Source organism: Phalacrocorax carbo, chromosome 7 (genome assembly GCF_963921805.1).
Source record: "Phalacrocorax carbo chromosome 7, bPhaCar2.1, whole genome shotgun sequence".
Taxonomy (NCBI): domain Eukaryota; kingdom Metazoa; phylum Chordata; class Aves; order Suliformes; family Phalacrocoracidae; genus Phalacrocorax; species Phalacrocorax carbo.
This window is the reverse complement of record NC_087519.1, coordinates 20,229,016-20,254,781: the sequence shown is the minus strand read 5'-3', so window position 1 is coordinate 20,254,781 and position 25,766 is coordinate 20,229,016. Positions and strand designations below refer to the sequence as shown.

Genomic DNA, 25,766 nt, shown 5'->3' with positions numbered 1-25,766 from the left:
GTTTAATGGCAGCAGCCATAAATGGACAACAAAAATAGGCAGAAGACAGATTTTTTTTTTTCCCATTATGCAGCATAAAGAAATGTTTCATTTCCCTCAGCAAAGAAGATACTTCAGTGATATAACTTAATCTAAAGCAGCCTCAACCTCAGAAATTTTTAAGGAGCAGCAGAATTTATTTCGATGTTTCCAGCCAGGAACTGCTGGCATCTGAACAGAAGTTTCGTAACAGTTGATTATTCCAAAAGATGGTATTTTTTGTGAATGAAGATACATGTGGCGCAAGTAATGACTCCTGTTAGTGGAGTCATGCTGCATGTGGTTCTAAGTAGTCTGTGATTCTTTGAAAGTCTCTTCTGAATTCAGACCTAATATCAAAGGTTATATTACAAGGCAAATCCTTAACTAAGGTTAATCTTACACTAAATACTAAGCTAAGGTTACAGCATTCACTGAAATGAACTCTGCTTATTGTTGTATTTGTATTCTTTCCTGGAGTGATAATTGCAGTATTGCTGCGGAAATGTGAGGAAGTGGCAAAAGGAGATGGCTACTCCATAGGATTGTCAGCAGGTTATTCACCAACAGAGACAAAAATGTTCAAGCTTGTGTGTTTTCTGGCCCCTATGGAAACTAAGATAATTGGTGATAAATCAATGGAGCTGAATAATCCTGCTTTATGAATTTTTAATTTTTAATGTGTCTTGTGACTGCTATTAAACAGGATGTGTTGGTAGTGAACTGTACATCAGAATGGATATCTTCCAATCACGTCCTTGCAACATGTAGGACTGCATTGAAACAGCAAGGAGTTCTGGGATTAAATATGGCTCCTTGCATGCGAGCTTTCTTGGAACGTTTGCCAATAATGCTTCAGGAACAGTATGCTTACGAAAAGGTAAGAAGAGCTAATGCAAACATTTAAAATCAATGTCTGACGTGAGGTCGCTGTTTGAATCTCAGCTGGTTCCAGCCTTTCACCACACAGACCCAGAGGACTTTCCTACATCCTGTTTGTGACTGTCTTTCAGTATTATCAAAGCTAGTAGTCTTCTAATTTGAGAATATTTAAAATATCGGAAAAACTTTGATTAAGCATGGAGGAAGGTGTTTTTCTACAGGACTAGCTTTGAAGGAAGGCATTTCTGAGTTGATTAATATAGATTTCTAACTTTGCATATTCAATTTCTTTCTCCCACTCCCCTCACCTTTAGCCCCATGTTGTTTGTGGAGACCAGCTTGTTCATAGTCCTTATATGCAGTGCTTGGCATCGCTCGCTGTGGGTCTTCACCTAGATCAGCTCTTGTGCAATCCACCAGTACCACCTCATCACCAGAACTGCCTCCCTGATCCTTCAGCCTGGAATCCCACTGAATGGGCCTGGCTGGAGTGTTTCTCTGCTACCATAAAAGCTGCTGAAGCCCTGGCCAAGGGAGCACAGTTCCCAGAATCCTTTACTGTTCCAGACCTGGAGCCTGTTCCAGAGGATGAGCTTACTCTCCTAATGGTAAAATGTGCTATACTGTGTCAACAGTGAAGCATGTTGTTATTGAGCATATGGTATGATGCAGTTAACATCTCTGAACTATGAAAAATTATATGCATGAACATAAGCACCAGCAATAAACGTAAGGTTATTTTTTAATTAACTGTTGGAATACACTCTAAAGATTGCTCCTGTGTGTGTACTCCTGAGCACAAGTCAGTTGCCTATTAAAAAACAAAACAAAACAAAAAACAACCCAAAACTATGACAGTAATTTTCATATGGGATAGAAGCAAGAAATGTAGAGCTTTACAGTGCTATTTTTAGAGTAACATTTTGGCACATTTCTACACCGTATTATTTTGCTAGTGTCAGTTGTCTTTATGACTTGTTATGATGCTTAAACCAAAATAGAAATTTCAGATTGAGATTTCCTTATCAGCAAGCTTATAACATTTTAAGCCAATGTTTGCAATTAAAACTTCAAAAAGCCTTAAGCATCAGTAAACAGGAAAAGATTATTTCATCATTAATTTTGTTTGGTGTTTTTTTTTATTTTCATTGCAGGCCATGGATAGCAGTGCCATTGGTAGATAGTTGTAGTAACGAAATAAACTTGGCCTATGGATGACAATAAAGTATTTGAGTCTGCACACATTCATTGCTGCTGCTATACTGTTTAGAATAATTTGAATGTCAATATTGTTCTTAGAAAGGAAAATATATATATGTAACAGCAAAATAATGTGCATGTCTTGAACTGAATGTGGTGACTGGCTTTTGTTCTGTAGGATAACAGTAAATGGATCAATGGTATGGATGAGCAGATAATGTCTTGGGCAACGTCAAGGCCAGAGGTTAGTAAACTTGATGGTTTGGTGGTTTGTGGTTTTTTAAAATTTTTAATCTTTTTTTTAAAACATTGTAAGCTATTGGAAGTATTCTTGTTCTGAAGCTTTCTTTCATGCTATTCAATAGGATTGGCACTTGGGAGGCAAATGTGACGTGTATCTGTGGGGAGCAGGAAGACATGGACAGTTAGCAGAAGCTGGTAGAAATGTCATGATACCAGTAGCAGCACCTTCATTCTCTCAGGCTCAGCAGGTGAACATACAAAAACAGTCATGTGCTTCTGTTTTTAACAATTTAGCATGTATTGTTTATACAGTTTGTCAGATTTACAGAATGGTAGGGGTTGGAAGGGACCTCTAGAGATCATCTCATCCAACCCCTCAGCTTGTGCAGGGACACGTAGAGCAGAGGGCACAGGACCATCTCCAGGTGGATTGTGAATGTTTCCAGGGAAGGAGACTCCACAACCTCCCTGGGCAGCCCGTTCCACTGCTCTGTCACCCTCACAGTAAAGAAGTTTCTGCTCATATTGAGGTGGAACTTCCTGTGTTCCAACTTGTGCCCATTGCCCCTTCTCCTGTCATTGGACGCCACTGAAAAGAGTCCAGTCACATCATCCTGACACCCACCCTTTAGATATTTACAGGTATTGATGAGACCCCCCCTCAGTCTCCTCTTCTCCAGGCTGAGCAAACCCAAGTCTCTCAGCCTTTCCTCATAAGGGAGATGCTCTCCAGTCCCTTGATCATCTTGGTAGCTCTCTGCTGGACTTGTTCAAGCAGTTCCCTGTCCTTCTTAAACTGGGGGGCCCAAAACTGGACACAATACTCTAGTGAGACCACATTTAGGGCAGAGCAGAGGGGGAGGATAACCTTCCTCGACGTGCGGGCCACACTCCTTTTAATACAGCCCAGAATACCGTTGGCCTTTTTTGGCCACAAGGGCCCATTGCTGGCTTATGGTCACCTTGCTGTCCACCAGCACTCCCACGTCCTTCTCAACAGAGCCACTTTCCAGCAGGTCAGGCCCCAACCTGTACTGGTGAGTGGGGTCGCTCCTCCCCAGGTGCAGGACCTTGCGCTTGCTCTTGTTGAATTTCATGATGTTCCCCTCAGCCCAGCTTTCCAGCCTGTCCAGGTGTCGTTGGATGGCAGCACAGGCTTCCGGCATATCAGCCACTCCTCCCAGCTTGGTATTGTCAGTGAACTTGCTGCGGTTACACTCCTTCCCATTGTCTGGGTCATTGATGAATATACTGAACAGGACTGGACCCAGCACAGACCCCTGGGGAGCAGCACTCGTTACAGGTCTGTAACCAGACCCTGTGCTGTTGATCACGACCCACTAAGCTCTGCACTTCAGCCAGTTTTCTGTGCACCTCACTGTCCACTCATGCAGCCCACACTTTCTAAACTTCCTATGAGGATGTTATGGGAGACAGTGTCAAAAGCCTTGCTGAAGTTGAAGTAAACAATGTCCACTGCTCTCCCTTCACCTACCCAGCCAGTCATGCCATCGTAGAATGCTATCAGGTTGGTCAAGCATGATCTCCCCTTGGTGAATCCATGTTGCCTACTTCTGACAGCCTTCTTTTCCTGTACATGCCTAGAGATGACCTCCAGGATGAACTGCTCCATCACCTTTCTGGGGATGGAGGTAAGGCTGACTGTCCTATAGTTTCCCAGGTCCTCCTTCTTGCCCTTTTTAAGACTGGAGCGACACTGGCTACCCTCCAGCCCTTGGGCACCTCTCCTCTCCTCTATGACCTCTCAAAGATGATGGAGAGTGGCTCAGCAAGAACATCCACCAGCTTCTTCAGCACTCATGGGTGCATCCCATCAGGGCCCGTGGATTTGTGAGGATGCAGTTTGCATAGGAGATCTCTGTCCCAATCCTCTTCAACCAAGGGCAAGTTTTCTTTTTTCCAGATTTTCTGTCTCACCTCTGGGGACTGAGGTGTCTGAGGGCCAGCCTTAGCAGTAAAGACTGAAGCAAAGAATGCATTCAGTAACTCTGCCTTCTCTCCATCCTGCATCACCAGGGCACCCATCTCATTCAGCAGTGGGTCCACTGTATCCCCAGTCTTTCTTTTACTGCTGGCGTATTTGAAGAAGCCCTTCTTGTTATCTTTGACATCTCTTGCCAGATTTAATTCCAAGCAGGCCTCCGCCTCCCTTGTTGCATCACTGCATACCCTGACAGCATCCCTATATTTGTCCCAAGTGGCCAGTCCCTTTTGCCACATACTGTGAACCTCCTTCTTCCATTTGAGTTTTTCTAGAAGCTCTTTGCTCATCCGCATGGGTCTCCTGGCTCCTTTGCTTGACTTCTTCCTCACAGGGATGCACCGATCTTGAGCTTGGAGGAAGTGGTCCTTGAATACCACTCAAACTCTCTTGGATCCCGCTGCCTTCTAGAGCCCTAACCCATGGGTTTCCTCCAAGCAGGTCTTTGAAGAGGCCGAAGTTAGCTCTCCTGAAGTTCAGGGTTGTAATCCTGTTTGTCACACTGCTTCTACCATGCAGGATCCTGAACTCCACTGTCTCATGGTCACTGCAGCCAAGGCTACCCCCAACCCTCGCATTCTCACACAGACCTTTTTTGCTTGTTAATATAAGGTCCAGCAGCACATCTCGCCTTGTTGGCTCCTCCACCACTTGCATCATAAAGTTGTCCTCGATGCTCTACAGGAACCTCTTGGATTGTGCACACCTTGCCGTGTTGCTTTTCCAGCAAATATCAGGGTGGTTGAAGTCCCCCATGAGGACCAGGGGCTGTGATTGTGAGGCTACTTCCAGCTGTCTGTAGGAGGCCTTGTTGACTTCCTCTTCCTGATCAGATGCCCTGTAACAAATGCCCACAACAATGTCACCTATATTTGGCTGTCCCTTAATTTTTACCCATAAGCTCTCAGCTCATTCTTCCTCTACCCCTAGGCAGAGCTTGACGCATTCCAGTTGCTCCCTCACATGAAGAGCAACTCCCCCACCTCGCCTTGCTGGTCTGTCTTTCCTGAAAAGCCTGTAGTCATCCATGACAGCATTCCAGCCATGTGAGCTATCCCACCATCTCTGTGATTGCAATGAGATGATGGCCCTGTGACCGCACACAGATATCTGGTTCCTCCTGTTTATTCCCCATGCTGTATGCGTTCGTGTACAGGCATTTTGGAGAGGTAACTGAACATACAGGTTTTCCCGGAGGGGTGCACATGGACCCACTATAGCCACGCACAACCTTGAGGTGGTTGGTTTTCTGATTGTCATCTCGTGGGGCAGGTAAGGCACCTTTATCATTGCTCTGGTTGGCCTGTCTTATTCCCCCATTGTATGTGATAGCATTAGCATTGCCACTTTGGCCCCTGCCTCCAAGTCCTTCAGTTTAAAGCCCTCCTCACCAGGTTGGCCAGCCTGCTGCCAAAGATTCCCTTGCCCCTTCCAGACAGGTGGATTCCATCCCTCCCTAGCAGCCTATGGTTGTTGAAGAAAGTCCCATTGTCATAAAAGCTAAAACCCTCGCTTCAGCATCAGCCACGTAACCAAGAGTTGATTTGCAGTATTCACCTATTTCTAGTTGTCCATTTTTCTCCAATAGGTAATATGGAGGAGAAGATAACTTGGGCACCAATATTTTTCACTTGCTTTCCCAAGAAAACCAAATTTCTCTCTAAATGACTTTTCAGTTTGTTGTTTGAATTTACTATAAAGTACCCCAAAACCAAGTATTTTTACTAAAGAGGAAGTCTTTAATGACTTGACAAATTCAAGCCAAGAAGCCACTGAAATCTGACCAAAAAAATTGGTTGATATGAGCATGATTTGAAAATACCTGCACAGTTTAATGTAATACATGTGCCAATTTTGTTTTCCAAAATAACTGATACTCAGTATGGAAACATCAAAACTAAATCTCAGGTAGGAGTATATTGTGATTTCTCTCACTGGAAAAAGGTTTGCCAAAACTAGTAGCAAGTTTCAGTGAAGTAATCTTTATTATGATGTGATTGGGTAACAAAACTTTGTCAGACATGGGATGAGTGAAGTCTGATGTGGGTTGTCACACAGGGATTTGCAGTGTGACAAAAGGGTCTGTTTTCTTGATATAATTACAAAGAAAAATTTAAAAGGAAGATTGTACATTGTAATACAGATATTACAGCATTGCTGCATCTAACACAAAAATAATTAAAACTCCTTTATGTCTTTCTAAACTAGGTTGTTTGTGGTCAGAATTGTACTTTCGTCATTCAAGCTAATGGCACAGTTTTGGCTTGCGGAGAAGGGAGCTATGGACGACTGGGACAAGGAAATTCTGATGATCTACATGTATTAACGGTCATTTCAGCACTGCAAGGTAAGATTGTTGCATTTGTAATAAGTCAATTGATAAAGCACACGTAAGCATTTTGGTAGTTAATGATTTGTCTTGATGGTATTTTTGCAGATTTACACCTTAAAATATCATAGTCTTTCATTAAAAAATTGAACAAATAAATTAGATGTTTATTTCTAATTAGTAATACGTTACAATTCCTTAATTTTAAGAAGGCTTCACGAAAAAGTGTTTGCTCAAGATAAGAACATTTAATTTCAAAACTATTGGCAGGCCAGAAGCATAGGTTTTACATGAGAAGACAAAGGTTTTGTTCAAAATAAAAATAAATAAATTGCTATAACAAGAAGACTGCCACTGTGGTTGGTTCTGTTCCCCAGACTTAATTGACTACCACTACGGGCACTTGGATAAATGTATATTAAGGGTTTATTATAATTTATTCTGAATTCTGTTTTCTCATTTTTCTTCAACAGGTTTTGTTGTAACACAACTGGTGACCTCTTGTGGTTCTGATGGACATTCCATGGCTTTAACAGAAAGTGGGGAAGTCTTCAGCTGGGGAGATGGAGATTATGGCAAACTGGGACATGGGAACAGTGACAGACAGCGCAGGCCTAGACAAATAGAGGCTCTGCAAGGAGAAGAAGTAGTGCAGGTTCCAAAATACTTTTTGTCTCCTACAAACTGCAGGCATGGTAACCTAGTGCTAGGAATGTTCCACAACTGTTGTCAGTCCTGACAGTTTGAAATCATATATGGAATGAAAACAGGCAACTTTTTACTTCTCTGAGCTTATGAACCAAGTTGTTTATTTCCAGTTGAAGGATATTATTATAACAGAGCACATTGTTGGTGTGTGATGTTAATTGACAGTTGTTAATGGAGAAGACTAAAAATTAGAAAGACCATGGAAGAGAGGGATGATCAAAAGATTGTCAAAATACAGACACAATTTAGAAGTTTCCATTGGTCCTTGTCAGGTGTCTATGACCTACAAAACTAGTCACCGAGACCTCCTCCTAAGTACTAAGTGTGCATGATAACAATATATAAAAACATACTTGGCTTTGACTGGAGGTTTCTTTATAAAAATGTAGAATATTCATACAACAAAAGCAATCTGTTTGCAGAAAACAGTAGTCGGTAAAAATAAATAAATAAAGCACCTGAAAGCTTTCTTTATGCAAATACCTGCCCGTCCTCCTCCTCAGTATTATGATGAGAAGAATAAGAGATTGATTGTTGGAGAAATCATTAATACTAAAATACCTGTATTGTAGCTCTTTAAGAAATGAATATAGTTTAGGGGAGGCAAAGTTGTCACATATTTATGTGTAATAGCTAATACATATTTTCCCCGAAAATTTAAAATGTATGTAACAATTACATTTGTTTTGCTTCCAGATGTCATGTGGCTTCAAACACTCAGCTGTCGTGACAGCAGATGGCAAACTTTTTACATTTGGCAATGGTGATTACGGTCGATTAGGACTTGGAAATACTTCCAATAAGAAACTTCCAGAAAGAGTGACGGCGCTGGAAGGTTACCAGATTGGACAGGCATGGTTTATCTAAAACTAGCAACATATCTTTGTTTAAAGCTGATATTTTCAACATATTTGAGTGTTCTGGGGTTTTTTTAACCTTGGCTTTTATTTTTATTATGATAGCTGATGTCAGAATTTGACTGTGCATAATTTTTTAAATAATTACTTTCCTGACTCTCTTGATCCTCTTTCTGCAAAACTACCCATGTTTTTTAACATTTTAACATTTCGAGATTTGGGCTTTTTAAAGCATGAATTCATGAGCTATTTTGTATTCTTAAACAATGAGCATGTGTAGCATAATACTATCCTTTGGTTCTAGGAGCTGAGAGGAAGCAAATACCTAAAAAATACTGCTGTGGTCCTAAATGTCTTTAAAGCACTATGCTAAGCAATGGAGGTTTTAATGGTTTTAAAAAGATACTTATTTTTTAAAACATTTTTTTTTCTTAAAGGTAGTTGGGGTTAGTGAGTTAGTAGTGAGTTAGTAAAAACTGTAGTATGAACATACTTCTCTCAACCAGGTGGCCTGTGGACTCAATCATACTGTAGCTGTGTCAACAGATGGCTCAATGGTTTGGGCTTTTGGAGATGGAGATTATGGTAAACTTGGTTTGGGAAATTCTACTGCAAAATCCTCACCGCAGGTTAGAATTCATAGAGAAATTGTTCTTTGCATAAATTTTCAGTGGTATTAAACGTGTTAAACTGTGTTCAGAATGTGATTTGCAGAAGTTAGATTAATTCCACCCACTATCCTCTTTTAATACCATCTACCATAAATAATTCTGATGATACCTTATGCTGGGCCTGATACTTTGAAGGATTTCACGTAAATAATAGTGACTTCATCTCAGTGGCGATACTAATAGTGAAAATCTTAGGATTAACTTAAAGAATATAACTTTCTTATATTGGAATCTGGGGGGAGGGTTGTTCACACACTCACCTGCTTCCCATACCACTCCCCACTCACTCCTAGTAAATAAAAGGTATTTAGAATCCTCGTACGTAGAATAAGTTGTTAGTTCCATTAAAAACTGTGTCTCAGTTTCCTGTGTTGATTTACAAGCATTAATTAGAGTAATTCTACAATGTATGCATTGCATAGTGGGAATTATAAGATTTCTTTTTGGAAGCAGGAGTTACAGATTGAAGTAATGTTTGCTTTCTATTTATATCATCATAATACCATAGCTCTTTTTCCTTTCACTTACCCCTTAGAAAGTGGATATTCTTTGTGGAATTGGAATTAAAAAAGTTGCCTGTGGAACCCAATTCTCTGTTGCACTGACAAAAGATGGTCATGTGTATACTTTTGGACAAGGTATGACAATCTTCTGTTTGGACCTTTCCATCTATAGGTTTGTGTGTATTGCAAGTGAAAGGAAGACTATTCAGACACATTTGTAAGGTTGACCTAATGCTGACTTTTAGTTTTGTGCTAACCAAATCTGAATTTTGGAATATCAACAATGCAATTTTAACATAGGCCTAAAATCCAGATTTGTAGCTCTATTTAGTTTGATCTCAGGATAGCCTTTCAGTTTACTAATCTACTTTTTGAAGAGTGTTTTCCTAAAATTTAATTGAATTTCACGTATCCGAAAACATGGGGTTACTTAAAAGTTTACTTTGTCCAATAAAGCAAATGCCTACACAAGTTGTTTAAAAATCTGGACAGGAGAACTTCCAAGTGCTCTGAATTAAATGTGTTTAAACTTACCAAGTCAATTAATTCATATGTATTACAAAATGATAGATCTAGAAGTCTTGTTTTAATAGAATTTGATCTTGTTTCTGACTTAAAGTGAAAATAACAGCTTTAGTAATATTAATGAGCACTGTAGGAAGCACTGTTTTGTAGGAAATGTACACTAGATTTCTCTCTAACCAGCTGCACTTGTGTCCCAGTTCCAAAAGTATGTAGAATTGCTTTTTGTCCCTCCCTGACTTCTGCCTGCAAGTAAAATTAACTTTTTAATGTTCTTTACATTGACATGTATTTGCAATTTTAGATCGCCTGATAGGTTTGCCAGAAGGTCGAGCTCGAAATCACAACAGACCCCAACAAGTTCCAGTCCTGTCAGGAATCTTCATCGAAGACATAGCTGTAGGAGCAGAGCATACACTAGCTTTGTCATCTACAGGGGACGTATATGCTTGGGGTAGCAACTCTGAAGGGCAGGTATGTACTATTCCCTGTTTATGTCTAACCTTTATAAGGCTACAATAGCCCTTTATAGATGTGGTTGGAATATCTTTATTTTGGTGGGAAAGAAGCTTTTCTTTTTGTTCTCCTTCTGCCCCTCAGCCATAATAACATTTTAAGCATTTCCATTATTTTCTTTTTTTATTTCCTATGCGTTTATATGGTAGTAGTTTGGGAAAGCACTGAAAACATTCTACCCAAAATATTCTCATTGAAGCTTTTGTTTTTAAAAAAATTACAAATTTTTACCTAATTCTTGAGCATTCATCAATTTTATCAACAGCACAACATTTATGGTTGATATTAATCAGATTTGTGAACCCATTTAGGTGCTTCTCATAAAGAAAATATAAATTGATTTTTTTAGAGTAATTTTTTTAAGTCAGGAAAAAAATTAGTAAATTATAAATTCTCCCTTTTCTTTGGCACCCTAATCTTACTTATCCCTGCCCTTAAAAGTCCATTTTCTCCCTCACCCCATGTATAACTCAAATTTTTGAAAGGACTCCAGCTTTGACAATTTCGCATGCTACAAGTATAAGAGCCTCTTGATATTGGCTGTTGATGTTTCAGGAAGTTTGGGCAAAGTTAGTCCTCTGGTATTTCAGAATTAAGTTTTTGAGAAGGGCTGTTGAGCAAGCTGTTTAGAATAATTTCTGAGAGAAACCTCTTTGGTTTTTTGGGTTTTTTAAATAGGGTACTTGCTTTGTGTTTCTCAAGGAGAAAAAGTTGTCAGGGGAAAAAATTCAGAGAAACTTCATTCCGATGGCCTGTTTTATATGATTTTCCTTGCCGTGGAAAAACTTCATTTTATATGAAGTGATAAAAAAAATTTATACTCTTATAATATGAAATTTTCACTTTTAGAATAGGACATGAAACTGTCAGTAAAAAGTCAGAACAGCTTCAGTAAACTTTCTCTTTACACAAATTGTGTTTTCATAAAATATTGTAGGAATTTGCGTGTAAGAAGAAAAATGGTATTTAAATGGCACAGAAGAGACATATGAGCTATGTTGATTATGCATGAGAGAGACTGTGCGACATAGATGATTTAGCAGCATAGATTAGTTCCTCCATCTGCAAAAGAGCTGGCAAAAAATTTCTAAATATTTTAAGGTCATTTTGACACCTAGATCTGCTACTCCCATTAAATATGGATGCAATATTCTATTGAAAATAAAAGGTAAATGCTAACATAATAAAAGATACATACTGTAAATACTTTTTATCCCAGTATAAGCTGTAGATTAATACCATTTTTTACCATTCACTCTGAGTTTTTGCTTAGAGAGTTCTAGAAGTATCATCAGTTGTTGATTCTTATTTGTCCCTTTCACATCTGTTACAAATTGTCAGCTTGGACTGGGCCATACCAACCATGTCAGAGAACCAACCCTAATAACAGTCCTGCAAGGAAAGAATGTTCGACAGATTTCAGCAGGACGTTGCCACAGTGCTGCCTGGACAGCTCCCCCTGTTCCACCAAGAGCTCCAGGTAAAGACCTGAGATAGTTTGTACAGACGTTTGATTTAGTCTTTGTGTTTCCTGGGGGATGAGTGCAACAAGAACTTTTGAACATTTGGGACAAAACATGTTTTGTTTTATATCGATGCAGGTTTTCAAATGCTCTTCGTCTCTTAATTTTGCCACTGTCATGGTTTAACTCCAGTAGGCAGCTAAGCACCGCATAAGCTGCTGCAAAGAAAATTAACTCCCTCCCAGCCAAAGCAGTACAGATACCCTTTATGAAAGAATGCTTTTTTTTCTTTTTCTCTGGTAGGTGTTTCAGTGCCTTTACAGCTTGGTTTACCTGATGCCATTCCACCACAGTATGGGGCACTGAAAGAAGTGAGCATTCATACAGTACGAGCAAGGCTCAGACTGCTGTACCATTTTTCTGACCTCATGTATTCTTCATGGAGATTACTTAACCTCAGTCCCAATAACCAGGTAAAATTCCATTTTAAAAAAAAAACTAGCTTAGCTATGTTGTGTTATGCCGTGTCACTAGAGAGTTTCTGACCAGATCAATATGGAACTTAGTAATAGGTTCTATAGGGTTTTTTTATAATAAATTTTTTAAAAATATATAACTCTGGATTAAACCAAACTTTGTCAAAGTATTGTTATATATCTTTGCCTATGCTAAGATATATATGCTAAGATATCTATATCTTTGCCTATGCTAACATTGACATGTCTGTGTTTCAGTTTCCAAAAGCTTACTAGCCTCAAAGCTAAAAACTAACCTGTCTATTTCCTGAAACATTGAAATGCTAGTGATTATTATGAAGGCTTTTATTCTGTAAAGAATGGAATTAACATCTTTTATTAATACGTTTATTCTCATACCGCTTTACTGCAGAACAGTACATCTCATTACAATGCTGGAACATGGGGAATAGTTCAAGGACAGCTAAGGCCCCTGCTAGCACCACGAGTATACACGCTCCCCATGGTACGATCTATAGGAAAAACTATGGTTCAGGGAAAAAACTATGGGCCACAGATTACTGTGAAGAGAATATCAACCAGGTCAGTATTGTTTTCACAGGCATTGTATTAGACCTTAAACAAATACTGACATTCACACATTTTCCATATATTTTGGCAAACTGAGCTCTCTGTACAACTTTGTTAGTAACTTCAGTAGCCTTTACGTGTTTATAAGTTACATTGGCTTTTTTTTTTTTTTTTTTTTAAAAAGAGGTAGGAAATGCAAGCCCATTTTTGTACAGATAGCAAGACAAGTGGTAAAGCTGAATGCATCAGACCTTCGCCTACCTTCCCGTGCCTGGAAAGTGAAACTGGTTGGAGAAGGAGCTGATGATGCAGGTGGAGTGTTTGATGACACTATTACAGAAATGTGTCAGGTATGAAATTCTGTTAGTTCAAAATGTCCAAGTAGAGCTTTTGTTCTCTCTGGTGTCTTTTATTATCTTTCAAATTTCCTTTTTGCAGCTTAGCAAATACTTGTTCTTCAGTCATGAGCCACTCACTATTGCTGCCTACTTAGGGATGGTGCAATCTAGCAAGACTTCTTTATCCTCAGGGACAAGGAGATGCCATAAGGCCGCACTATAACTAGTATTACAGTAGGCCCCTTGGAATTCTGAGATGGCCTCTACACATTATGAGAACATTTTGCAGCCCCCCATTCTGTCCAGCCAATACCTTCTATAAAAGAAGTTGTACTGTATTCCGTGGTTACAGTGCATTCTGTGCATACAATACAGAAACACCTCAGGCAGGTGTTTCTCATACATACATACTCAGGTTCAGTGCTGGAAAGGAGATCAGTAGGATATAGTGCACGTTTTTGCCTGTCTGTAACCAGGATATTGTTGGTATTGTCAACATAGCTGTCTTTTCAAATTCACTTGGAAAGTGAAGGCTTCAGGCTCCCAGGACTAAGATAAAGCTGGGCAATGCTAATGTGTACTGCTTACAATTTTAAAGGTGTGTCTCAGCCCTGTGATACAACTATGATTGTAGCCAGGAGAAGAATTCAAGACAATGCTGGCTGGAGAAGTTTGGTTGTTTCCTAATCTTCCAGGAGCCTCAAAACCCAAAGAATGAGGATCAGTAAGGATAAGTAGTGTATCTGCTTAGTCTGGGGCAGGGCAACAGCTATGGATAGTGCTGGAGCTGGCATTGGAGTTAGAGTTAGGATACAGGATGGAAGAAACTGAAGAACTCCATTTATTATTGGAGTTTCTGAAGTCTGTAAGACTAGAGAAGGGTTGATTTCAGGTAAGGACTTCAGGAGTAATTTTTGGGTTCTTTCCTAGACAGTTTACATTAAATATGAGGTGTGATGAGGGTACAGAACAGAAATAATTACTTCATTTTCAGTTCTTGAAAAAGCTGCAGCAGTAGGGTGTTTAGCTTATGGCTTCTGAGTATTTCTGAAACAGGTACGGGGAATGTATCACAGAGCAGTCACAGTAAAAAAAACAATTACAGTCTGACATAAGGGCAGGTCTTGAAATGAACGTGTTTTTATTACTAAAAATCATCCCTACCATGTTTACTTTCTCTTGAATGCTATCCATTAATTTGTAAGAAGTAATCATCACTATAATGGAATATTCTGTCTTGTAATGCTATAATGTCATAAGATTTCAGTAATAGGTGTCTTATCCCTGTGTCTAAGAAGGCTTTTTCATTGTTGATTTTTAAGGAACTGGAAACTGGAATAGTAGACCTGCTTATTCCTTCCCCAAATGCTACAGCGGAAGTAGGATACAATAGGGATAGGTAAGTTATCCAGGATTTGCTTTTATTGCAGATGTTAGTGGGTGAAAAGTAAAATTTTCTATTAACTGTTTTATACCAATGAGGAGACTTCATAATTGTCTCTAGTACATTGTTTCCATCAGGTTGTGATGTTACTTTATTGTGGAGGAGAGGGCATGGTTTTAACATGAACTGCCTGGATTGCTTATTGCAGAATTCTGAGCAATATCAAGAGTGCCCACCTTTTAGGTCAGGATTAGTTCTGCCTATCTTGGCCTCCATTATTTTAACAGCTAAAGATAACAGTAGTCTTCTCATTTGGACTCCCCTTGCTGACAATTGTGTTGGCAGTTACTGTGCTGTGATTAGAACTGTTTTGTATTTTACTTCTAATGAAGTAGCATAGAAACGATACTAGAGTATTTTCACTGAGTCTTTGTTCTTTCAGGTTTCTCTTTAACCCTTCAGCATGTTTAGATGAACATCTGATGCAGTTTAAGTTCTTGGGCATTCTCATGGGTGTAGCTATTCGTACAAAAAAGCCATTAGATCTTCATTTGGCTCCAATGGTCTGGAAGCAACTTTGTTGTATCCCACTCATCTTGGAGGATTTGGAGGAGGTAGATCTGCTCTATGTGCAGACCCTCAACAGCATTCTTCACATTGAAGACAGTGGGATTACTGAAGAAAATTTCCATGAGGTAAGGTATAAAAGGTGAAGCTTTTAGGTTTATTTGGGAAGCAGTTACTTAATCTGATTGACCTTAACTTCAGTATTTATATAACTGAGTGTCTCCATTATTGGGTAGCAAGCACTTCATATGCATTTGGAATAGTTTGTGATCTTATTACGGTTCTAGGTGAGTGATAGTAAAATATTAAATCATGAGAGTTATTTACTCTGAACATTCTTTTTCTGTTTTGCATAACAGATGATTCCTTTAGATTCTTTTGTTGGCCAAAGTGCTGATGGTAAAATGGTTCCCATAATCCCAGGAGGGAACAGTATCCCACTTACCTTTTCAAACAGGAAAGAATATGTGGAGAGGGCAATTGAGTACAGACTCCATGAAATGGACCGTCAGGTAAGAATCTCGTTGTGACCCTACCCCCGTTGTTAATGCAAGCAGTGGTTTTAATTCATACAAATTTCTATTACAGTTTATTAGGGTGTAAGAAAAGCTTGGCTTTCTACATCTCACCTGGATCCCCGTGGCTTCCCCCACACACCCACACAAACTGTTTGGGGGTTTTATTTTATATTAGTCCTATTTTTCTTAGTAATTCCTCAGTCGGCAAAAGAGCATTAGAAATTAGAACTTCTCTTTCATTAGAGTAGCCCCACTGCAGCAGTCAGCCCCACTTGAGAAAATAACCTGCAATTGTGCATGCTGTGTACTGTAATTAGACATTATAGCAACACAGAGACTAGCTGAAGTAAATATTATTGATAGTTTTTTAACTTAAAAACTATTTCTTTTCTGCTTTAGCACAGAAGCTACAAATGTTTCATTATATGTTTTGAGAAGTGTAACTTACCCATTTGCATACTTTTGTCTATTTTGTCATTTGTATAGTGCAGGTTTTGAAAGTGGTATACTAATTACATGCTAGAAGAATTCTTTTATCTCAAGATACAGATGCATGCATGATATTACCTGCATTAGAAAAGCAACTCTCTGATCAGAGGTACCAAATCCTAGGTCTTCTAGAACAACTACGGACTTCTTACAAATATGACTTTGTTACAGCTCAGATATAGTGTATATACACAGTTTTTTGGTTTAGCCATCATCATTTGTGCTGCTAACTTGTAATTACTGAAGTTCTTCTGTTCTGTATCAAAACATGTTCTTTAATATGCAATTACAATTAAAAATACCTGTGGTATTCCCCAGGATTTTGAGAGAGGATACAGCCTTTACAGGGTGTGTGTGTGTGGGATGCTGTATTTGGCAGATGAGTTCTATAATTCTGTCTTTTAATCCCATTTCTCAGCTGATATATTACTCGTGCATTTGGATGGTACGGTAACTGGCAGAGGTAAGACAATTGCACTTCAAGTGTCCTCTTTTTTGTGCGATAGGTGGCTGCTGTAAGAGAAGGAATGTCTTGGATTGTTCCAGTTCCTTTGTTGTCCCTTCTGACTGCCAAGCAGTTGGAGCAAATGGTCTGTGGAATGCCAGAAATATCAGTTGAAGTTCTGAAGAAAGTTGTGCGATACAGAGAAGTTGATGAGCAGCATCAGCTAGTACAGTGGTTCTGGCATACTCTTGAAGAATTTTCAAATGAAGAGAGAGTCCTTTTCATGAGGTTTGTGTCAGGAAGATCTCGATTGCCAGCCAACACAGCTGATATCTCTCAGCGATTCCAAATAATGAAGGTTGATAGGGTAAGATGCTGTTTTCAGTTTTTGGGTTTTTTTTTATTCCTATAATCTGTCCCTTGACTATCGGAGACAGGTTCCTGTAATTGTAAATTTATAGAGAGAGTATGGGATGGGATACACTCTGAGCCATTAAAAGCAAACATTTTAATTGTGTAGAAGTACATACACTGCATGAATTGCATCTTAATTCATTTGGTGCATTTACTACAGTTATATGATTGAGGATCATGACAAGTTCTTGCACAAGAAGCAAACCTTCTTATATTGTAACTTTTCCACAGTCATTTTCTGTTCCAATCCCTTTTTCATTTGACAATTTTCACTCTTTTAAGTTTTAAATCTGTGAAGGTGGCAACATGTGACCGGCAGTGAACTCAGACATCTTAAAACCACTGTAATGAGTTTACGGTATCTTACTTTACATACAGAATGCATTCACTTGGCATTACTTCTGGTTTTTGTGCAGTGAAAGCCACATTCTCTGTCAACTACATGAATCAAAAAGTTGGCAAAATCTAAGATAAGAGTGGCTTGACTGTCATCTTTAGTTAGGTGTCTCTCAAATTGCCTTATGTTAAGGCAGACTGTGATACGTAATTTGGATGTTGCTTGGTGTCTTCCAGCGGGCTGCTAAGTAGTAGTGCAATCAACTTTTCACATAGTTGAATTTTGTTAGTGGGTCGAATTATTTACAGAGCAGGTGATACAGCAGCAGTTTTGCACGTACTTAAGGGTGAAACAAGTGATGTAAACAAGGGAGGCTAGTCTGCTTCTTAAAATGAATTTTGAGCTAGAATGTGAACATGCTGAATGATAGAGGCAAGGAGCAGAGGGAGCAATGAAATATGGATATGTTGCGGTTTTTCCTTCATTCACAACTTAACAGTGTCCCACCTTTTATCCATTTCCACAGCCTTACGACAGCTTGCCTACCTCACAGACTTGTTTCTTTCAACTGAGGCTCCCACCTTACTCCAGTCAACTAATCATGGCAGAGCGTTTGCGCTATGCAATCAATAATTGCAGGTCTATAGATATGGACAATTACATGCTCTCACGGAATGTGGACAATGCAGAGGGCTCAGACACAGATTATTAATATTCTGTGAACAAAATCATCTTCCTTTTACTACAAATAGTGCCCTAAGTCCAATTAATCATTGACATAATTTTACAGTAACCATAGATGTTTTAGGAGCATAAAACCAGATGTTAATAGACAGTGGCCACATTTTAGTTACTCTAAATGTAATAAAAATTAGATGTTTTTATTTTTTTGTGATTGTAAAAAAGAAAAAAGGAAAAAGAAAACAAAAAAAGTATTGTCATTAAGTTTTTTTTCTCCTTTTTTGGTTACTTTTGATAAGTTTGCATGGAGACATTTTGGTGCATTTTTGTTGGGAATAGTACATTTGTAAGCCCTCCCAGTGAACATGAAGAGTTGTACATTGTGTATAATTGTTCATTAGCGAGGACAGTTTTACATGAATATTCACATATTTATTTTGTTTTAATTTGAATTGCCTGTGCAGGGTTCCTTATGCAGAGAAAAATAAAGCAAATTCAAGAATCAGTTGCTTGTATGCATTTGTGAACTGTGATTTGTTTACTCAGTCTTCATACTTTTATATTTTGTCTCAGGAAATTATAGTGTTTAGACAGGACAAGACATTTGAAGCATCTTTAAATGTTTATCTTCAACAAAACTAATGTGTAGTACTATACTCTGCATTCTTAATATCTTTGAGGTATTTGTTTTTTCAGGTATATGACTACTTATTCCTCGTACTTCAATACGAGTTAACATTGTACTTCATTCCTTCTTGATTTTTATTTAAACATTTTTCTTCTCCAGAGTAGTAGTGGTTGACAATAATAATATACTTCCACCTTGACTCAGAAACCTTTATGTCTTTTATTAAAAAAATAAATCCTTTTGCATATACAGGTTGATGTAGTTGATTCCTGGTCAGAGTACAAAAAAAATTAAAATGAAAGTGAGAGGGTGGTAGTCAAGGCCATAGATTTTATAGCTGTGACTGTATTATGAGCAGCAGGGTGTGGCTTACACTGTAATGTTCATATTTGGTTAGGACAGTAATGTACCCTAGAAAGAATTTTTTGGTTTGTGTCTTAGGGAAGTGCTGAAGAACAGGTAATTCCCCAGTGTCTCTATCCAAAACATGATTTGTGTCAAACCACAAATACTGCTTGGTGTTCAGGACCAGGATTTAACTGGGCTGAGGAAAAGGGTGGAGTCTGTCCCTAGGTGAGGCACTGCTACTCTGCCCTGATTTTTCCCCCAACTTCATTCTCACTGAACTCCTTGGTAAGGATGCTGTGGGGCCAAAGGGCTAGTGAGAACATTTATTAATTTAAATTCACCTGGGACAAGACTGGTCCATCTGAGTCTGGAGAAGAGGGTAGAAATTCCTGTTGTTCTCCCTCGTGTGATTGTTGTACGTTAGCAGGGATTGATAGAGAAACTTCCTGGTTGTCCAAGACTGAACTGGTAGTGTATTGCTGCCAGTTAATAGTGGTCAAAGGGCTGACTTGATAGATAAGCTGTAAAAATTTGTAGATCCAGGTTTTATCCGCTGAAGTTCTTTTGATTAGGACTAGTTGTTGGCTCATGAAAAAGGCATGACGAAGAACCAGACTGAAACATGAAACATCTAGTGGGGGGGCTTTCACAGTTGTGGGGAAGGGGAGACTTGGGCCTCTGAAATCATGCAGGCTTAGTTTCCTGCCTCATTATGTATTATGGTTCCAAATTGGACTGAGATTTTGATGTCCCATCACTCTGTTGTGGGAGAGTATATTCACATCTTGGTCTAAATTTGTAGGTGTAATACAGGAAAAAGATAAGGTTTTAAATAAAAGGGAAAACTCTAGGGGGAAACTGCTATATAAAGTCCTGTATTATTGCCTACTAGACTTCATGTACGTGTCCAAATTAGTGCTACTAATTTGTCAGTCTGTTTCAATCAGGCACGGAAAATAATAGAACTGGCCTAAAAATTAGTTTTGTAGACTCTGCAGTTGGCTTCTTGGATAATGGGGGCATTTTTGGAGGCAGTTTACAGTAAAGTGAAAGAGGATGTTTATACTGGTAAATACTGATGTTGATGAAAGGATTGTGCTTGATTGCTTTAATGGAGACTTTTTAAATTTATTGTGCTTGTCCTTAGAATATTCTATCTTAGCATCATTAAAACTATCAAGTGCTTAATTATTTTTATTTGATCCTACTCTTTGTTTTTACCATAATTATATTGTGCCTACCTTCCTTTTAACCTGATGATTGCCATTTTTCTGTTGCTCAGGCATCTGAGTGAGACTGGAATCGTGTTCAAGTTTCTTACAAAGATAAAGAATGTACAGCACTGATAATGTCCTACTATTCGAGACCATCTGAGAAAGATCTAACTTTATGTCAGTTTAAGGCTATTTTAGGTATGCAAACCTCTCTCTATATAGACATGGGAATAAGATTACCAGTGCTGTAGTGTAAGTAGGTCATAGGTGCAGTTATTCAGAGAAAAAAATACACAACTCTTATCTTGTAACAAACCTCCCAGTGGCAGCATTGTTGCAGTAGGCAGTTGGCTGTAGCAAGGTGGACTACAAGGGATTTCCAAACGTCATGCCTCATTTCCTTTCCGCCTTTCAGCATTGGATGGGACATGTGTGTATGACTGAAGCAGGGAGTATCAGGACTAACAAATGCATGTAAGAGGTAAGAACAAGTGTGTGACAATGCATTAATCTAGACCTGTTTCAAATTAATATAACATATGGAGGCACAGTAAGCATGGAAGTGTTGAATTCTAAACATAACTGGAGAAAACCAGCTTGAAAAGCTTTAGCTACAAAAGTAATGTGCTGGGTAGGTATTATATAGGAAAGCCCTTAGAAGCCAAAAGCCTGTGTTTCTTGTTGAATGTGACTACTATTTGCTGCTGCTTATTTTTTTGCGGTACATGAGTAGTGCCTAACCTTTTCCTTACACCTCAAATAAATCTCAAGAAGCACTTGCTCTCTCTGGTTTATAGGGCTGTTGCTTCTTGAAGCCTGTAATTTCTGTTTCTTATCCTGGTTTTGTCCTGGGAGTAGATAATTTCTTCCTTACCACCTTTGGTATTTCCAATTGCTTTTTCCTACCCTTTTACAGAGCTGGAATGTAGCAGTAGGTGGAATGCATGTCTGTCATGCTTAGAGGGGACTGGTAAGAGCAGAATGTGTTCTTGAACAGTAGTATTCTCCAGAGAAGAGGTGAACAAGTGATTGGGACAGGTCTGAAAGTTTGATTTAGATCTGTCATATAGCTCTTTTGACTGGGTGGTGAAGTTTAACGGTAAAAAAATACCACTGCTTCTAAGTAAGCAATTTTACTGTGCTGCAGGACTTTGTTTAACTTCCTTTTACCTTACTGCCAAGCTGAGCTATCTTATCACAGTTGAAATCTGAAGGGTCTTCAGGATGTTGCTTTTCCCCTTTTGTGTAGGAAAAGGCACAAACTTCTGATAACAAAGGCTTGTTTGCCACTTGCATCTGATAACCTGATGCAGCTTCTAAGTAGGCATCTTGGTTTATGTCACCTTTCTTTTAGTACTTAGATAAAATGATAGATCACAAGCCTTCCTCCCTCTATACCTGGTAAGTTAGAGTCTGTGAAGAGTGAAAAATGTTTCAGTAATATTAAGAGAACTTTGACAGAACTCAAACAGCTTGGAAATAAGGAAAACTGTTAACATGCTTCCATCCTTATGTAATATCCTAAGTAAAATGTAATAATACACTCAATTTTTCGGTTGGTTTGCTAAGTAGGAAAATGTATTATTGATGCTGAAAAAAATTACCAACACAACTGTGTTCAGAGTTTACTGTGTCGCTAACAAATATCATAATTCAAGGAGGGGAAGAGCAAAGTAATGTGACGCTGGGCATCTGTACACAAATAGGCAAAGAAACTGAGTGTGAGAGTGTTCCAAGGCCCTTTTTAGGCCTATAAAGTAAAAAACAACAAAAAACACACGACCACTGTCCCCCCTCCCTCCCTCAAAACAGTACTGATAGAAAACTGGCAAAAAGGTATAAATAATATGTAGACAAATGCAAACCCACTTACGTATCTTGTAGCTACTAGAAAGTCTATGAGGTGTTACATCTACAGAGATGTATCTTTCATCACAGAGTGCATAGAGAGCTGGCATCAAGAGAAGGTCTTTGGTTACTAACGGTTACTAATGGGACTGTATCGAATTCCTACTTTGGTTTGGCTTGTCAGCAACTGGTGTGTTTTCACCAGTCGTGTATCCAAGGTAAGAATTGCGTCAACGTCCCAATTTCCACATCACAGTGAGTTTGTTCAGCCCAACAATCTCATTTTCAAATTGTAAATGATGTTTTAGGATCGCTGTTTGCCCTTCCTGTGTGTGCTTCCAGTTTTATTCCTTACTTTGTAGTGCATAGGGGCCCTACTTAAATTTTAGGAATGCATTAATGAAATGCCACAATATTACAGTGTCATGCTGTTAAATATCTCGAAGTTGTGAAGATGCAATAATGAAATTGTTTTCTTTAGTTGTCTTCTGGGTAAGTGTTTCTTACGATACTCATACCGATCCAGTATTTCTCTAGAATTTCAGTTCTGTTTGACTAAGTTTCTGTAATGCGGTGATTTATTTCTTAGCCAAATTAGAGAGTGCCAAAGGGTATCTGTGGATCAATTAACCAAGATGGAAAGGAGGAGTAAGTGCATTCACTTAATGTTGAGAGCTGTAAAGTCCTCTCTCCATTTTTGATGCACCACATAAAGAATTTTTTCAGTTCATAGCTAGCTCATCATTTCTTGCAGAAGAATAAGCCGTAGCAATGTAGTCCATTAAAATATTTCCGCTGAGATTGTTTGAAACTTACCTTCCTAGAGAAACTGATTAGGAATACGATTTTACAGTACTACTCTTGCAGTAAAATTGGCTTCAAGTGGAATTTGATAGCGTGTTTCCTTTCTTTCTGTTCAGACATGAACAAAAGACAGTGTATCACTTGAAATAAATCTTTCTTTCAAGACCACCTGAGGCATCAGAGCCAGGTTCTACCTTACAATGCCCCAAGCTTTTTTTCCACATAATAAAAGGAGCAACACTGTTGTAAAAAGCATACAGTGAGAAATTGGAAAATCAAACCAGTTATTCCTAAGTAACTGAGGCCTAACTTTGGAGCTTTTTTTCTACAGCTTAGCTGCCAGTGAGAGGGGAAAAAGGTCTGCTTCACTTCAATAGTATTTTTTCACACATTCTTTTTGTTTTAGAAGTACTACAGTCACGCTCTCCTCTAAATTTAAAGGAAAACTTGTATCGTATTAGGTATTTGTGACAATCTGTAATGAATTGTTAAAAAGCAATTTAAGAAGTCGCAAATTGTATTCCTTAGAGGAAATGCTAGGTCTTGTAGTCCTACAGTTATATAAGATTAAAATGCAGGCAAGTAGTAAGTCTGCAAAGCTATAGCTGTAGATAAATCTGTTGAAATGCAACAAAGCTATCAGATTATTTTAAACCATGATAGTCTTGATATGCTTGAATTCCAGCAATGCAAGTTCCAGTTAATGTGGTTTTAACTAGGAAAGTTCATCAGTGTTCTGTTACCAGTGCAGTAAGGTTAGTTATCGACAATTGCAGAGCCCGTCATGTATATGAGAAACAGGCTTGCCTATGGTATATGCACGTAGATTGCTGTAGTGAGAGTGTCTTGAATAATTGTTCTGTAATGGAACAGGAATGTTGACTGACTTTTTGGAAATACTGTTCTATCCCATAAGCTAATATTTCTAAATTTGCTTTAAGGATACATATGCACACTCAGGTATTCCTACTCTGTGTAAGGTTTTAAGTTAAAGTGAAATACTTCATTGTGATTTAAGCTAGAACTATTCAGGATCCGCAGTTTGTCAGACTGATCTGTATGCAGCTTTCTGTTTGATGTCTAAGCTGAACTGACATCTGGTCCTCTAGGGAAAACTAAATTATCAATAGCCAGATAACCATCTGTCCTTCGAAAGTGTAAAGTTATTCAGGGGATGGTATTGAGTGGGAGAGGGATTTAAGGTAAATACAAGTTCAGCTGCAGAGTCAGTAATGGGCAGGATATTATGATGTGCTCTCTAGGAGACAGAATTCTGAATTCATGTCAGAATTGTTGAATAAAATGGAAAATAACAGAAAGCAGAATTTGAGGATATGCTCCCACATAGAGTAAAGCACAAGGTTTGAGACAGGGTGCTTTTTAAAAAAAAAACATGCTATAAAGAACAAAAACCTGTGAACTTGGTGTTCACAATGCTTTTTCTGTATTATTATGCTGAGGCAGACAACAAATAAAACTTTTGCCAGGTAACTGCAGTACAGGTGACACAGTAAGGTAGCACTCAGAAATGTGTGCCTTTCCTCAGGCAAAAATCTGTAAGTGCATAAAGAGTCTTGGAAGGTGGTGTCCTGAGTACGCTATACCATGACCAAATCCCAGTGTGTTGTAGCAAGGCAAATGTTATTCAGCAGGACAAAATTGTGCCAACCTTGGTGTCACATTTTGTAGACAATGCCATAGCAACCCTTCATTAAAAACAGCTGTTTCACCGCCATGTAACAGAGCAGCATGCAGGAAAGCGACAGCCTTGTGGTTTGGGATGAAAATAGCTATTTGTTTTGTACTTTGCGGCGAGAAACAGGTGTTTATATAGATCTGTACTGTAGTGTGTTCCTACTTAAGTATTTAAAGCTACAGGCTGTAAGTCACTGTCTTTTCCTGTAGGTTAGTTATGTAAACTAGCATTTGTTCATACGGCGCTTCCTTTAACATCAACTTTAAGAAATACCTTGGTGTAGCATGTCAAAGTCAATAATGCAAAGGGTCAGACTGTGTTTTGCGTGTCTCTGCTGTGGCTTCATGCCCTTTCCTGTAAGATAAGGAGTTTAGAAAGCAAGGGGTTCCACTCCAAACCTTGTGACTCAATGGGAGGGTCCTCCTTACTCTTTGTATCTCTACCATTAGACATAAACCGTTGGCCAAGTCAGAGACTAAAACTGGATCCAGCCGCCCCTACTCCATCGTTCCATACAGAGTTTAGAAAGCAAGGGGGTCCACTCTGAACCTCGTGACTCAATGGGACGGTCTTCCTTACTCTTTGCAGCTCCGGCCTATGTGTGAATCATTCTAGCTCAATTCTAACTCGGTTTTCCTTTGTGTGTTTCTTCCATGCAGTAATTAATAAGGTGAACATTGCCATCAAATGTACTGAACTTTGTCAACCCATTGTTAAACTTTGTTTAAAAATCCATCGAATTTATTGAACTCTGTCAAGTTATTTTACTGCCATAAACCATGGTGCTGCTTCTCTCTTCTGAGTGAGGTGCAGTCCACTCATCCATGACAAGTGGGTATAAAAATTGAAGTTTTCAGCCTTAATCAGTCAGGCTTAGCATTTTGTGACAGCAATGCAGGGTTTTCCAGTTTCAAGGAACAACCGACAGCAAACAGGTTTTTCTCCTTAAGAGCAATGCATGCCTTTTCCCAGTGCAGCCTTTACAAAACATAGCAACCATTTGTTTGGACTTAAACCAGAACGCATGAAAGTAGCCATGATTCACTGAAGCAATGCTACGCAGGAGGAGAGTGGAAGTAAAGTAAAACACCCATA

General features: G+C 38.8%; 1 protein-coding gene across 10 annotated transcripts in view; it reads left to right on the top strand.

Annotated features, from left to right (window-relative positions):
* The window catches only part of HERC1 (HECT and RLD domain containing E3 ubiquitin protein ligase family member 1), a 118,270-nt gene extending 99,622 nt beyond the window's left edge, over positions 1 to 18,648 (top strand). For all 10 annotated transcript variants that reach the window (XM_064456679.1, XM_064456678.1, XM_064456685.1 and 7 more), the window contains exons 60-78: positions 725 to 898; positions 1,215 to 1,508; positions 2,279 to 2,344; positions 2,466 to 2,591; positions 6,554 to 6,692; positions 7,148 to 7,329; positions 8,079 to 8,234; positions 8,746 to 8,868; positions 9,446 to 9,548; positions 10,240 to 10,409; positions 11,793 to 11,931; positions 12,218 to 12,387; positions 12,803 to 12,972; positions 13,145 to 13,310; positions 14,621 to 14,697; positions 15,125 to 15,377; positions 15,609 to 15,761; positions 16,763 to 17,068; positions 17,979 to 18,648. In XM_064456679.1, the coding sequence (XP_064312749.1) occupies positions 725 to 898; positions 1,215 to 1,508; positions 2,279 to 2,344; positions 2,466 to 2,591; positions 6,554 to 6,692; positions 7,148 to 7,329; positions 8,079 to 8,234; positions 8,746 to 8,868; positions 9,446 to 9,548; positions 10,240 to 10,409; positions 11,793 to 11,931; positions 12,218 to 12,387; positions 12,803 to 12,972; positions 13,145 to 13,310; positions 14,621 to 14,697; positions 15,125 to 15,377; positions 15,609 to 15,761; positions 16,763 to 17,068; positions 17,979 to 18,164 (3,153 nt within the window). In that variant the 3' untranslated portion in view covers positions 18,165 to 18,648. The remainder of the gene's footprint in view (positions 1 to 724; positions 899 to 1,214; positions 1,509 to 2,278; positions 2,345 to 2,465; positions 2,592 to 6,553; positions 6,693 to 7,147; positions 7,330 to 8,078; positions 8,235 to 8,745; positions 8,869 to 9,445; positions 9,549 to 10,239; positions 10,410 to 11,792; positions 11,932 to 12,217; positions 12,388 to 12,802; positions 12,973 to 13,144; positions 13,311 to 14,620; positions 14,698 to 15,124; positions 15,378 to 15,608; positions 15,762 to 16,762; positions 17,069 to 17,978) is intronic.
* Positions 18,649 to 25,766: the final 7,118 nt, after the last annotated feature.